General features: G+C 36.2%; 1 protein-coding gene across 6 annotated transcripts in view; it reads right to left on the bottom strand.

Moving 5' to 3' along the window:
• Positions 1-13,490, bottom strand: part of LOC127240851 (extra-large guanine nucleotide-binding protein 3-like) — a 34,146-nt gene extending 20,656 nt beyond the window's left edge. For all 6 annotated transcript variants that reach the window (XR_007836387.1, XR_007836388.1, XR_007836385.1 and 3 more), the window contains exons 1-4: positions 12,524-13,490; positions 12,184-12,321; positions 11,194-11,298; positions 10,902-11,087 (exon numbers count right to left, since the gene is read on the bottom strand). Coding sequence is in view for 1 of the 6 variants with exons in the window: in XM_051259695.1 (XP_051115652.1) it covers positions 10,902-11,087; positions 11,194-11,298; positions 12,184-12,321; positions 12,524-13,396 (1,302 nt within the window). In the remaining 5 variants the exon portion in view is untranslated. The remainder of the gene's footprint in view (positions 1-10,901; positions 11,088-11,193; positions 11,299-12,183; positions 12,322-12,523) is intronic.
• Positions 13,491-13,737: the final 247 nt, after the last annotated feature.

The following is a 13,737-nucleotide window of genomic DNA, read 5'->3' as shown; positions in this document are numbered from 1 at the left end:
AATGTGAGATTAAGGGTGTGCTTTGTTGTGTTGTCAAAAGTATTCTTGTACTATGCAAATAATAGGGGTGTGTTTGTTTGGGAGATTGGATTTTAAATACACTATTCATCCCATTTTTTCCCCCAAAAAATTAAATCAAATACCTATTTTTCATTTTTTATATTATACTAAAATTTAATTTTACATTCAAAACATCACATCAACACCTATTTATATCACATCATACAACTATTCAAATTTAAAATTTTTTACTATTTAAATTCCAACTCAAAGTCCAAACCCCCAAACAAACACACCCTTTTCTCTCTAAAATCATAACATGTAACACGTATTCATTTAAGATATTATATCAAAAACCTACTTTGTATCAGAAACATCAGATCCAACACCTATTTCTATTAAAAAATCACAATTCACATCCAAAACCTATTTTCCATTTCAAATCACTGCTCACAAAATAGCCCAAAACATTCAAAACACCTGTATTTTATTAGGATGTTGCCTTTCTTTGATATTACATGGTACATATGCAAATATACAAAATATAGGCACTAATCATGTTAATTAATGTAGGTATTAAAAATTAAATATCTAAATTAAATTAAATATCATTTATTTTGAAAGAAAATAAAATTCCAATAAAATAAATATATGGTATTTAATTATGCACATATTAATTTTTGTACAATAAATATCAACCATTAATGCAAAAATCTATTTAAAATGAAAGATATCGTACAAATATTATGTGCAAAAATAGAGCCATAATACATTTGGCAACAAAATAAATAACTTTTTTCAATAAAGGAAGTATATAAATTAATATCTTCCAGGAAAATGCAATGATATAAAGATTTTGGCGAGAAAGGAATGTGCACAATAAAATCCGTCACGAATGGAAAACATCGGATAGAAAAAGAAAGATTATAAAATCTTCTTATTGGCCACGCCACGTGGCATCATTCTAAAAGGAAGCCGAGGCCACACCTTCACTATAAATAGGAGTCATGGCCAATTCATTTGACACACCGAAGTTACATTGATGATTCAAACAAAGGGGTAAGTCTCTAAACTCTCTATTTATTGTTCTCCATGTTCTTCGTGTCCTTCAAAGCGTTCATCGTCGTAAGTCACTGATTTGAAGAAATAATCTAATATTGGTTAACGAATCGATGGAGTTAACGTTCTTCGTCGTATGCCCAAGCCGAAGGAAGGATCAAAGCTCCCAAAATCGTTGAGGAATTCATCAAAGCCAAGGAAGAGCCTCCCAACTTCATCTCAAAGCTTCAAGGTGTTCGTCGCGTTCTTCGTCAAAAGCATCAGCCAGGCCCTCTTTGATCCAACAGTCAAAGGAATACGCCGCCAAAAGAGTTATGGAACACCAAATCCACCCCCTCAAAGATCGAAGTCGCAAATCGTCTAAAGAAGACATCAAATCCAAAGTTGAAGATCAAATTGCCCACACGGACACCATAGCTCTCCAAAAGCCGGCAAAGCCAAACCAAATATCAAAGCCTCGGATCATCTAAAGAAGACATCAAATCCAAATCCGATGATCAAATCGCGAACACGGAGACCAAATTCCTCCAAAAGCGGCAAAGCCAAATCAAAGATCAAAGCCGCGGATCCTCCAAATAAGACATCAAATCCAAAGCCGATGATCGAATCGCCCACACGGAAAAGGCAAACCAAATATCAAAACCACGGATCATCCAAAGAAGACATCAAATCCAAAGCCGACAATCGAATCGCCCACACGGAGGCCAAAACTCTCCAAAACGCAGCAAAGCCAAGTAAAAGATCAAAACCGCGGATCGTCCTAAAAAGACATCAAATCCAAAGGTGATGATCAAATTGCCTACACGGAGACCAAAGTCCTCCAAAAGCGATAAAGACAAAACAAAGATCAAAGTCTCGGATCGTCTAAAGAAGACATTAAATCTAAAGCCGATGATCAATTCGCCCAGACGGAGACCAAAGCTTTACAAAAGCGACAAAGTCAAACCAAAGATCAAAGCCTCTAATCGTCCAAAGAGGACATCAAATCTAAAGTCAATGATCAAATCACCCGTACGGAGACCAAAGTCTGGCAAAGTCAAACCAAAGATCAAATCTCTTCGGATCAAAGAAGCTATAAAAAACCAAGTTGGAAAACAAATCGACCTGGGAAGAGAATCAAATGACCCATTTAGAGAATAGGACCCGTTTTAAATCCAAATTAAATATAATTTGTACAAATTTGTGTCTATTAAAAATACACAATTTTTTGTCCACAAATTTTTGGCACGCCCAGTGGACTTCTTTACCTTTCATCTCTCTTTCCGATGAACTTTCAACAACCAATGGCCTCCTACAAGATCAAGACGTCCAACGCTATGTCGAAAGCTGCTGCTCAAGCTGGCGCCGCCAAAGAAGTCAACCCTCACGTGTTTTAACGAATGCTTAAATGACAACAAAAAACATGGCCAAAAGAGAATTGTTGTTCTCTGAAGACACTCCTCCAAAAATCATAGAGCAAAATTCCACTGTATAAAGAAGACGGCAACTTCAAGAGTACTGCCGCACTGTTCACCCCTAAACAAACTACAACTCATTCAACCGCATCTAACTCTGCTACGGTGATGACTACCAATGCTTCAAATATTGAGGACCCAAAGATTGTGGATCAAAGTCTGCTCTGCGAGGAAGTTCAAACCTTCAAAGGCACTTTCATGCCACCTACTCATCGGCCAATTTCAAGTCATTCAACCGCATGAAGCTTTGCTCCGGTAATGACTATCAACGCTTCAAATATAGAAGATCAACTTGCATCATTGGCCAAGATCGTTGAAGGGATGTCTCAACACATGCAACAACAAGACGCTCTCATCGAAAAACTTCTCACTAAACTAGACATGCTTGAAGAATCCAGTCATGCCATCGAAAAACAATCATCTTCCCCGGTGGCCCAAAATAAAGCGGAAACATCCGCATATCAACTTTATAATAAAGAAAAGATGGCAGAACCAAATCCATTTCAAGGATCATCCGACTCCTTCATCCATATATCCCAACTTGACAAATACATCAAGGGGGCAATCAAAAGAGAATTCGAAGGGAGTTCAAGGCCGACGTATACTTACGTCAAGCCTTACACTGCAAGAATTGACGCCTTCAAAATGCCAATGAGCTATCAACCACCAAAGTTTCAACAATTTGATGGAAAAAGCAACCCAAAACAACATATAACACACTTTGTCGAGACATGCAAAGATGCTGGAATATATGGAGACCTCCTAGTCAAACAATTTGTGCGGTCACTAAACGGAAACACCTTCGATGTGGTACATCGACTTAGAGGTTAGTTCCATCGACAATTGGAAACAACTAAAGTATGAGTTCTTGAATCGGTTCTACAGCACACAGAGAACTGTCAGCATGACCGAACTTACCAACAACCGCCAACGGAAAAATGAGCCAGTAATCGACTACATCAACTGCTGGAGAAGTCTAAGCCTCAACTGTAAAGACCGTCTGTCCGAGGCTTCCGGCATAGAAATGTGCATTCAAGGAATGCAATGGGGGCTTGAAATACATCTTACAAGGGATTCGACCTCATACTTTTGAAGAACTCACCACTCGCGCTCATGATATGGAATTGAGAATAATGACTGGTGGAATGTATGACCGCCTACCGAAGATTTCTCAGAAGACGAGAAATACAACACTTGAAATAGTATGGGCAATCATACCTAAAACACTCATAGAAACGAGGATAAACTTCCTTCAATATCCTGAAAACGAGAATAAACTTTCTGCAATCTCTTGGAAACGGGGATAAACTTTCTGCAATCTCCTAGAAACGAGGATAAACTTTCTGCAACTTCCTGGAAATGAGGATAAACTTTCTTCAATCTCCTGGAAACGAGGATAAACTTTCTGCAATCTCCTGGAAACGAGGATAAACTTTCTGCAATCTCCTAGAAACGAGGATAAACTTTCTGCAACTTCCTGGAAATGAGGATAAACTTTCTACAACACTCACATAAACGAGGATGAACTTTCTTCAACACTCTTGGAAACGAGAATAAACTTTCTACAACACTCCTAGAAACGAAAAATAAACTTTCTTCAATCTCCTGGAAACGAGGATAAACTTTCTTCAATCTCCTGGAAATGAGGATAAACTTTCTGCAATCTCCTGGAAACGAGGATAAACTTTCTGCAATCTCCTGGAAACGAGGATAAACTTTCTGCAACTTCCTGGAAATGAGGATAAACTTTCTACAACACTCATATAAACGAGGATAAACTTTCTTCAACACTCCTGGAAATGAGAATAAACTTTCTACAACACTCCTAGAAACGAAAAATAAACTTTCTTCAATCTCCTGGTAACGAGGATAAACTTTCTTCAATCTCTTGGAAACGAGGATAAACTTTCTACAATCTCCTAGAAACGAGGATAAACTTTCTACAGCCTCCTAGAAACAAGGATAAACTTTCTTCAATCCCCTAAAAACAAGGATAAACTTTCTACAGCCTCCTAGAAACGAGGATAAACTTTCTTCAATCTCCTAGAAACGAGGATAAACTTTCTACAAGACTTCTTAACAAGAGAATAATTGTTTTAACAAAAACAAACAAATTCAAGTTGTTTTGAACTACGTTATGACTTCATTTCTTCACCGGATACGTAGGCAACTTGGAATATAACTCCGAGTACAATCAATTATGTCAAAAGAAAAAAAAAGGCTCTAAGAAAATCGGGCTTAAAAAAAATCATGTCAAAAAAAAAAAAAAATTCTTCAAAAAAATGAAAAGAATGCAAAAAAAGAAAAAGTTTCAGTAAAAAAAAAATTGACTTTTGTTTCGAGACTCATTCACACCTTAAACGCTTTGCGTTGGCTTAAACAAGTCTCGAGGGGGCATTTTGTAGGCATTAAAAATTAAATGCCTAAATTAAATTAAATATCATTTATTTTGAAAGAAAATAAAATTCCAATAAAATAAATATATGGTGTATCATTATGCACATATATTAATTTTTGTACAATAAATATCAACTATTAATGCAAAAATTTGCTTGAAATGGAAGATATCGTACAAATATTACGTGCATAAATAGAGTCATAATACATTTGTCAACAAAATAAATAAGTCTTGTCAATAAAAAGAAGTATATAAATTAATATCTTCCGAGAAAGGCACTTATATAAAGATTTTGGTGAGAAATGAAGGTGCACAATCAAATCCGTCACGAATGGAAAACATCTTATAGAAAATAAAAGATTATAAAATATTCTTATTGGCCAATCAGGACGCGCCACGTGGCATCATTCTAAAAGGAAACCAAGGCCACCCCTCCGCTATAAATAGGAGTCATGGCCAATTCATTTGACACACCGAAGTTACATCGATGATTCAGACAAATGGGAAAGTCTCTAGACTTTCTCTGTATTGTTCTTCATGTTCTTCTTGTCCTTCGAAGCGTTTGATATAATATTGGTTGACGAATCGATAGAGATAAAGTCCTTCGTCGTATGTCCAAGCCGAAGGAATGATCAAAGCTCCAAAAGCCATTAAGGAATTCGTCAAAGCCAAGGAAAAGCCTCCCAAGTTCATCCCAAAGCTTCAAGGTGTTCGTCGTGTTCTTCGTCAAAAGCATCAACCAGGCCCTCTTCAATCCAAAAGTCAAAAGGACACGCCGCCAAAAATGTTATGGAGCACCAAATCCACCTCATCAAAGATTAGAGTCGCGGATCATCTAAAGAAGACATCAAATTCAAAGTTGAAGATCAAATCGCCCACACGGAGACCAAAGCTCTTCAAAAGCCGGCAAAGACAAACCAAAGATCAAAGTCTTAGATCGTCTAAAGAAGTCAAATCCAAAGCCGATGATCGAATCGCCCACACGGAGACCAAAGCTCTCCAAAAGACGGAAAAGGCAAACCAAATATAAAAGCCACGGATCGTCCAAGGAAGACATCAAATATAAAGCCGACAATCGAATCGCCCACACGGAGACCGAAGCTCCCCAAAAGGCAGCAAAGCCAAATCAAATATCAAGGCCGCGGATCGTCCTAAGAAGACATTAAATCCAAAGGTGATGATCAAATTGCCCATATGGAGACCAAAGTTCTCCAAAAGCGGTTAAGACAAAGCAAAGATCAAAGGCTCAAATCGTCTAAATAAGACATCAAATCCAAAGCCGATGATCAAATCGCCCACACAGAGACCAAAGCTCTCCAAAAGCGGCAAAGTCAAACCAAATATCAAAGTCTCGGATCGTCCAAAGAGGACATCAAATCCAAAGTCGACGATCAAATCGCCCGCACGAAGACCAAAGCTCTCCAAAGTTTGGAAAAGTCAAACCGAAGACCAAATCTCTTCGGATCAAAGATGCCATCGAAAACCATGTTGGAAAATAAATCAACCCGAAAAGAGAATCAAATGACTCATTTAGATAATAGGACTCGCTTTAAATCCAAATTAAATATAATTTGTACAAATTTTTGTATTTATTAAAAATAACATAATTTTTTGTCCATAATTAATACTAATCATATCTACTCCAACATACATATTTGTCACAAATGCACTAAACTTGGGATCCTCCCAAGGCTTTGTAGAGAAGTCAGCATGGGAGTTGGATCATAAAAAGCAATTTCAAGTTGCATGTGCCATTGTTCAATATTAGGATTTCTGCACTAGAGCAGGAAACAGAAGTATATTACTGCCAATTTGAAGTAGAGTTAGAAATATGCCCTTTCTTACATAAGAACTTAGGGTGTTTTGTTTTTTTATTTGTATCTTAAGGCCATTAGATATTAGTAGTATTCATTAGTAAGATTAGTACCTAGAATTAGAGTTGTCAAAATGGGTTGGCAGGGCGAATTAACCCACAATCCACTATAACCCGCAACTAAGCAGGTTATTTGCGGGCCAATGTGCGGCGGGATGAGCTAAGATTTAGGTAGCCCAACCCAGCCCAACAGCGGGTGGCGAGCCAAGCGGGCCAACATACGGGCTTTAAAAAATATTATTTTTTATACATTTAATATAAAAAATAATTATATTTTAAAATTTAAAATAATAAATATTTAAATAAATATGTAATATAAATTGATTTAAAATTATAAATATCATTGATCGTTATTTTTTTAAAAAATTGTTAATCGAAAATATTTAAACAATAACTAGATATTATTCTTATGGATCTTTCAATAAATTTAGAAGAAAAAAATTAAAATACAATGAAAAATAAATAATACAAATGAAAAAAAAATAATAAAATAAAGAAAGCAATGACATCGCAAAAATAATTATAAAAGAGAGTAATATCGCAGACAATATATAGGTTAAGTAGTTTAACATAATATGAAAGTTTCTAATAACTTAAATATTCGATTTAATTTAATATAAAATATTTTTAAAAACTATCCTAAAATATAATGTTTCATCAATCCATATGTATATATCAATTTATTTATTTTTATTAAAAACTATTAATATTAGTATTAGACAATGATGATGATTTTTATTGTAATAATATGTAAGATGTAAGAATTTTCTAAAATTATGTAGTAAGTACAATTATTAAAAATAAAATAAATAGATTAATTTTGGACAGCCTAAAATAAAAAAAAAATAGATAAATTCATTTAAAATATGAAAGATATAATATAATATAATTACATTTGTTTGGCCCACGAACTAACCCCAATACGGGCCCCGCAGTCCGTATGGGTTTGCTCGTTTAGGCCCACATTTTAATAGGCCTAAAAAATTAAAACCCAAGCCTCTTAAAAAGTGGGGCGGCGCGGGCAACCCGACGGACTCAACCCATTTTGACTATTCTACCTCAAACTAATGCATCTGTATTAATCTTGTGATTTATATGTCTTTTTTTGATAAATCTCTATATGTACCATGTAATCTCAATGAAGGACAATATCCAATATACAACATTTTCTTCTTTCAATCATGGCATGGTAATAGAGTAGGAAAGGCTCAACTTCAACTTGTCAACCCGTGTTCAATCCACTTATTTCAATCTTCAATTAATCATTCGCTATTATCTCAATCCCAAAATTGATCATATATTCCAACCAGCATACTCCCGTACCGTGACCATGCTCTAGCCAGATGTACCTCCAGAATCCTCTTAATGTGCTGGTGCGTGTCGTCAGCCACCAATCTCACTAAATTTGGTATATCATCTCTGTCTTCAGTCTTTGAATTGTTCCAGGGTGTTTATCCTCTAGTTGGTTGGGCACTCTCTATTTCACCAAATTTATTTGTTGAATTTCTATCTTTTACTGTCTTCCACCGTGGAAGCCGCTGCCAATGCAGAAATTAAAATTCACTAGAGAACGAAAGATTGCTTCCCATCTTTATTGCGGATCCTTCTAGAGATGCAACCTTGCTATAAAATTGCCAAGGTAAAGATGCTCAACTACTTTTTCTTCTTTTTTGATGGAACTGATATTTCAAGTCTATTTTTTCATGTTAGGACATGCAAGCAGGCATAGAAATATGCTAGACTCCTGGATTCCAATAACATACTTCATATGTTTGATGTCTCAATAAAACCTTTTTAGTTCAGACAAGAGGGTTTGCTCTGTCGATTACTTTGGCAAAGTGAAACGTGCATACAAGAAGTTGAATACTTTACTTCCCACCTTTGTCAATGTTAAAAAAATGTGGAGGGAACGAGAACACTTGATCACAATAATCTTTCCAGCATGTCTCAAATCTGAATTTGAACCTGTCAGCACTCAAATCCTTGGAACACAAAGCTTCCATCCTCTTGTCAAAGTATATTCTCACTTATCTAGTTCTATTTCAAAAGAAGTTGCAGCTAAAACTCCTATAGATAGGTTGCCCCTCATGGCACATCCTTCCCTTCAACCTAGAGGTACTCATGGAAGTAGGCACAGTCGGCAAGGTGGTCATGGTATAAGGAGCAGGAACAGGAGATCAGAAATGAGGAGGGAGCAAGGCCCCTACGTGTGTACCGGAGGCAGGGACGGACTTAGGCTTGCTTCGCAAGCTTGAGCATTTAATTATCAACATTTTATTGTTTTGCTTGGACTTTTTATTTATGGGCTGTATTATTTCTTTATTTGGGTTTTTATTATTACTTAGGGTATTTAAATTGTTAATTAGGGCTTTTGGAAGACATTCATAGGATTATTGAATGACTGTTTTTGTTTTTTTTTGGAAGCCGGGACACAAGCCTCCTAAGGGGAGGATGCCTCCACTTGGCTATAGCCAAATTGGCTAAAGGCTGTTTCAAAAAAAAGTTGTCGAGGCTGTTTGGGCAAACAAAATTCTTCGTTTGATTGTTATTGATCTATTAGATACGGCCTCATTGCAAGGATGGCCACGACGAAAAAACTTTCTAGGGTAAGGATGTAGGGACAATGGGCAAGGTGGTCATGGTAGAGGGATATAGCTTCATTGCACCCATTTCAATAAGGATGGCCACCAGAGGAATACACTAAAATTTTGGAATTTCTAGCTACTCAATAGACACCATCCTTTCAATGGCCACCATAGCCCACTAAGGTAACCCAATAGATTTTCACATTTATACCTACTTTGGCCAAACTTTGATATTAGATTCCATTAACACAAATCATGTTCTGATAAAGAATCGTTCAATCACATCTCTCCTTCACATCCTTTTCATAATAATTGCTTTATAGTAGACGATGTAACCTTTACATCCATTCAAGGAGTAATTTTTCTTTTCATTTTATCTTCACTCACTCTTCTGGCAACGTTATGATTTTATATGTAACCTTTACATCCATTCAAGTAGTAATATTCTATGTGTTTTTATTATTTTTTTTTATGTTATTTATTTAAATTTGTATATTCTATTATGGGTTTGTTTCTTTTCAAAAAAATTTCTAACACATTTTTCCGAAAAATTAATAAACACACTCATTATTTTTATTTATCTATACAATTCTTTATACCTTACATCAAAAAAATTTTCTTCAAACCAAAACACACAAATCAAACACACCTTATATTTATTTGGTAATATTTTTAAAAGTTTGTGTATTCTATAACCACTTCTGTTGTGTTCTTTTGTGGATTTTAAGGTAGATTTTTACTATTTAAATTCTTTTTTCCCTTTAAAAATATCAAATCAAACAATTATTTTTCTTTTTTTATATTATACTACAAATTCATTTTACATTCAAAACATCACATCAACTTCTATTTATGTCCCATCAAATAAAGATTCAAATTCAACTTTTTACTATTTAAAAATCCAAATCCAAAAACTAAAACCCACAAACAAACACACCCTTCATGTTTGGAATTTTTTAAAAAGATTTTTACTATTTATAAAAACATTTATTCAAAAAATATTAAATCAATTTTTTTATATTAAACTAAAAACTAATTAATAAAAATATCACATTAATTTTATTTTATATTTTATTCTTTTAATATATAAAAATTAATTTTATTATTAAATTTACATTTAAAAATATGTTTAAAATTACTTTTATTATTATATTAATATAAAAAATATATATTTAAGGGCCCATTATTTTAATTTTCCCCGGGCCTAGAAAAGTCGGGAACAAGTCTGCCATCAACTTGGTAGAGGGTGCAAAGCCGGTGTCCCGACCACCTCGAATGTCACTCTTTAGAAGTGTCAGATATGAGTGTCTAATGCACAAGGCTAGAGGTTAGTATCTAAGCATTGATTCCAAAGGTCAAACAGTTTTTTATCATGCCTGATGTTGCTTAAGTAATGTCATTTATAGTTACAAACTCAGGAAAAGAGATTTTTGACTAATAGAGATCAAAGTTATATCCACCTAACAACAAATTGAAAAGTTCATTAGTTTTTTAAAATGGAAAACAAGATTGAAATAGAACCAAGATTTTACCTGTTTGAAGATAGTACTTGTCCCAGAGTCTTCTAATCCAAGAAGAAGAAGTGTCTGGACCCTGTGCTTCTCCAAGCATTCATGGAACATTGCTGATGTAATGCAAGCAGTATCTTCCTTTAAACCTTGTGAAGTTTCACGTGGTATGGGCAATGAAAACAAGGAACAAAGCAAACGAGTGGAGACCTGCCTATCAAAAAGCCCAATTTAATTTCTTCAGTAGAAAACTTCAAATCAAGAAAACCAAATATTCTATCAATATGAAATCCATCTCTAAACACTGTAACAGAACCTTTTCCCATATATGTCCTTTAATGTTATTTTGTCCTTCTTCCTCATAAGATCCATCCTCATAGAGCCAAAAACGGGTACCAGGGGTACATTCAACATTGGCCATCTGAATGAAAAGAAGTGAAAAGATACATTAACCCATGAGTAACACAAGATGTAAGCTTTCATCCAGCCTTAAGAAATTGAGGCTGCTGGTACAATTTGCAGAGACATTTGTCAAAATAATGCTACAACTGTTAAATTACTGCAATTAGACTGCAAACAGAACACTTAATAGTGGAGCAACTCTAACTTTGGTACCCAAAGCACAGAGAACATATTATGAAAGGGCTCCTTATTGTTAGTTTTATGACAACTGCAATCTGGGTTCTGCAATATTAAATTCATTATTCCAACAACATGCTGACTGTTACTGCTGGTATACATGCCTCAAATTTAAGAGGGTCACCCTAAAAGACATGTAGTTAGAGCCGCTAAAAGTTGCAAACAATTTCTCTAACAGATTCATGTAGGTATGCTAATTAACTTCACACCATGTTTCAGATACTGCCTAGAATTTTATAACGACCTAAGACTCGATACAAACTCTGCCAAATATACAAAATTCCATCTTGACCACTTGAAAGACATTATAATGGAAGAAGTTAATGCTTTGAACATATTACATGAAATCATTAGTTGACACCATGTTGGCATGCATTCATTCTATCTTTTTCAGTTTAAAAAACATAATAGAACTTCACACATCATCATCCAGCTGCCAATTTATTAGAGGAAGTGTAATTATGTTTGATCCTCAGACACAAGCAACAATATTCTGAAAGCTTATCGCCTATAAATTGTACTCAAGCTCAGAATTAGAGTAAGTCCTAAGCAAATCATAAAATTTTCCAAAGGTACTATAAGGATTATGTTATCAATACTAACAAGTTAAGCTTTCGATAATATCAGATGCTGCCAAGACAATACATGGGTTCAATCCCAATTCTACCTTCAACACTCTGAGCTCAAACTTTGTGATCTCACGGCCATTCATGTAAACTCTGGTATTTCCACAGCTTGCATCTACTCGCAGCTTCCCTCCCACCGCCAATTTTGAAGTGATCATGGTATCAGGCTTGGCCCCCTCCTGCAATTTTACCCAATGAAAAACATATCCTCGCACAATTCAAACAATCAAGCAAATGAAGAGCTTAACCTTCCTGCAATTTTACCCAAGAAAAAGCATATATTGCTCACTTCAAACAATCAAGCAAATGAAAAGCTTAACATCACTCAACAGAAACTCAAAATCCATATCATGAAATTAAAGTATGAGACAATTTCTGCACCTTGCCCCAAAGTCCAGAATCCTTGTCATACCAATATCTTCCCGGCTTCAAATCCCTAGGAGGAAATGTACAATCCAACAATTCCTCCAATTCCTTTTCCTTCAGTTCCCTCCCGTTCACAATTAACTGGACTGCCCTCATCTGATTGGCTCTGCACACTCTCTCCACCCTCAAGATTTCCTTCACCTGAGACTGACTCCATAGCCTCGCCAGCACTCTCGAACCTTTTCCCAACCTTCCCCTGCGCGCTTCATCAACGGGCATGCCGATGCACCCGACGCACTTCCTTCCCTCAGGCATCGAACCCATCCCCTTCAACACGCATTTCATGCAATACTCCGCGCCACACACGAGGCAGGCTTCTCGTAGACCTAACAAACCCCTCTTCTTCCCGCATCTTATACACACACTACTTCCTTTGTGCCAACCACAGTGCGGAAGTTGAAAGCATACCTCACGTTCCGCATCACTTTCACTCCCGTCCGAAAAGTTCGACTCGTCGCGATCACCTACAGTCTCAGCTTCAGCTTCACTGTCGTCGCTAATATCATCGGTCACTATATCAAAAGCGATGGAGCTGGCGCTGTTCCTTTTGTTCTCCGAAATCGTTGGGTCGGTGCTGGAGCGGGACTTAATCCATGAGGAATTCTTGGGACTGAGTGAGGGGACACGTTTGGAAGAGGCACTGAAACAAGTTTTTGGAATCATGGGATTGGTCGGCGGCCGTGAAACCGAAGAAGGGCCTATGTAATCGACGGATATGGAGTAGTCGAGCTGATCCTCGTCGGGCAACGGAGCGCCTTCCGGCAGCATTTTCCGCAGCAATTCCTCCCAGGGATTGGGGCCCTTGGACTCGCCAGCAGCTGCAGCCATGGGTGCAGAAGGAAGAGGTGGAAGCAACGGAAAGAGAAGGCGAATAACGTGTGAGAATTATGTCTCTGCGAGCGTTACGCAGGGGGAGCGAAGTTGGTACGCATTTGTCGCCAAAAAGTCGAAAATGGAGAAAACAGGAATGACTTCGATTGATGACATCATGCAACGTCAGCACACCGGAGTTTCATTTTTTCTTTTTAATTATAAATTTTGTTAGCGGTGCGTTTTGTAATTGTAAGCATTTTTAATTTGGAAAATTGCTTTAATTTTAATTACACTGATTTAATATTTTTATAAATAATATTTATTTTTATATATATAATATGTTATTCAAATTAAAT

This window comes from Andrographis paniculata, unplaced genomic scaffold (assembly GCF_009805555.1).
Source record: "Andrographis paniculata isolate CXL003 unplaced genomic scaffold, ASM980555v1 Contig80END, whole genome shotgun sequence".
NCBI lineage: Eukaryota > Viridiplantae > Streptophyta > Magnoliopsida > Lamiales > Acanthaceae > Andrographis > Andrographis paniculata.
The sequence above is the reverse complement of the archived record's forward strand: the minus strand, read 5'-3'. Positions and strand labels throughout refer to the sequence as shown.